The sequence below is a fragment of the Bison bison genome, unplaced genomic scaffold (genome assembly GCF_000754665.1).
Source record: "Bison bison bison isolate TAMUID 2011002044 unplaced genomic scaffold, Bison_UMD1.0 scf7180017851050, whole genome shotgun sequence".
Taxonomy (NCBI): Eukaryota; Metazoa; Chordata; class Mammalia; order Artiodactyla; family Bovidae; genus Bison; species Bison bison.
In genome coordinates this window covers 4,765-5,467 of record NW_011481623.1, presented here as the reverse complement: position 1 = coordinate 5,467, position 703 = coordinate 4,765, and the positions used below count along the sequence as shown (strand labels likewise).

The window sequence follows — 703 nt, the reverse complement described above, 5'->3', positions numbered from 1 at the left end:
AATTTCACGTTCTGTCTCTTCTTATTATTAGCTTGGACACTCCAAGGTAACATTTTTAGAGCCACGGATACTCTTTAGCAATAGCCCTCAAGGGCTAACAACTTGGAGGAAAGCCATTCTTCACAATGCAGGACAAAACCATGCTTATTTCAAGGTAATGTAGAATCTTGGAATCTTACTTGAATCAGATCATATTATAACTTGAAATATGTGTTTGCTATGAGTTCTGTGCCATTAATACTTTAGCCTTTATACATTGGCTAATGTTAATATTTTGATTTTTCATATGAGATTTATCTGAATACATTTCATCTATTATAATACTTTGTCCTTTTAATTTCCCATAAAATTTGCCTCTTTCTGTCTCTCTCTTCCTTAGTCTCTCCTTTTTTTCTTCTCTTACCCCTCTTTTTCTTTCTTTCTGTTATTTTGTTTTATTGGAAAAAAAAGATGATGTAGAAAAAAATTGAAAAAAAACATACATTTTTTGTTATATTCAGTATATGCTTTTCCTTTTTGCCCTCATTTTCACTCTGTCATTAAGACTGTTACAGTAGCAAGTGGGACCTAGATGAAGACCATTCTAAAGATACACTGTTTATAGTTATTACTCCTGATTTAATTTGTGTGGTGTGTGATATTTAAATTGGGCTTCCCTGGTGGCTCAGATAGTTAAGAATCTGACTGCAATGCAGGAGACCCA

The 703-nt window shown here is 33.0% G+C and overlaps 1 protein-coding gene across 1 annotated transcript in view; it reads left to right on the top strand.

Annotated features, from left to right (window-relative positions):
- The window catches only part of LOC104995872 (uncharacterized protein CXorf22-like), a gene marked incomplete at both ends in the record, with an annotated part of 9,534 nt that overhangs the window by 6,367 nt on the left and 2,464 nt on the right, over nucleotides 1-703 (top strand). Inside the window, one exon of the mRNA XM_010849934.1 lies at nucleotides 32-156. Coding sequence (XP_010848236.1) covers nucleotides 32-156 — 125 coding nt within the window. The remainder of the gene's footprint in view (nucleotides 1-31; nucleotides 157-703) is intronic.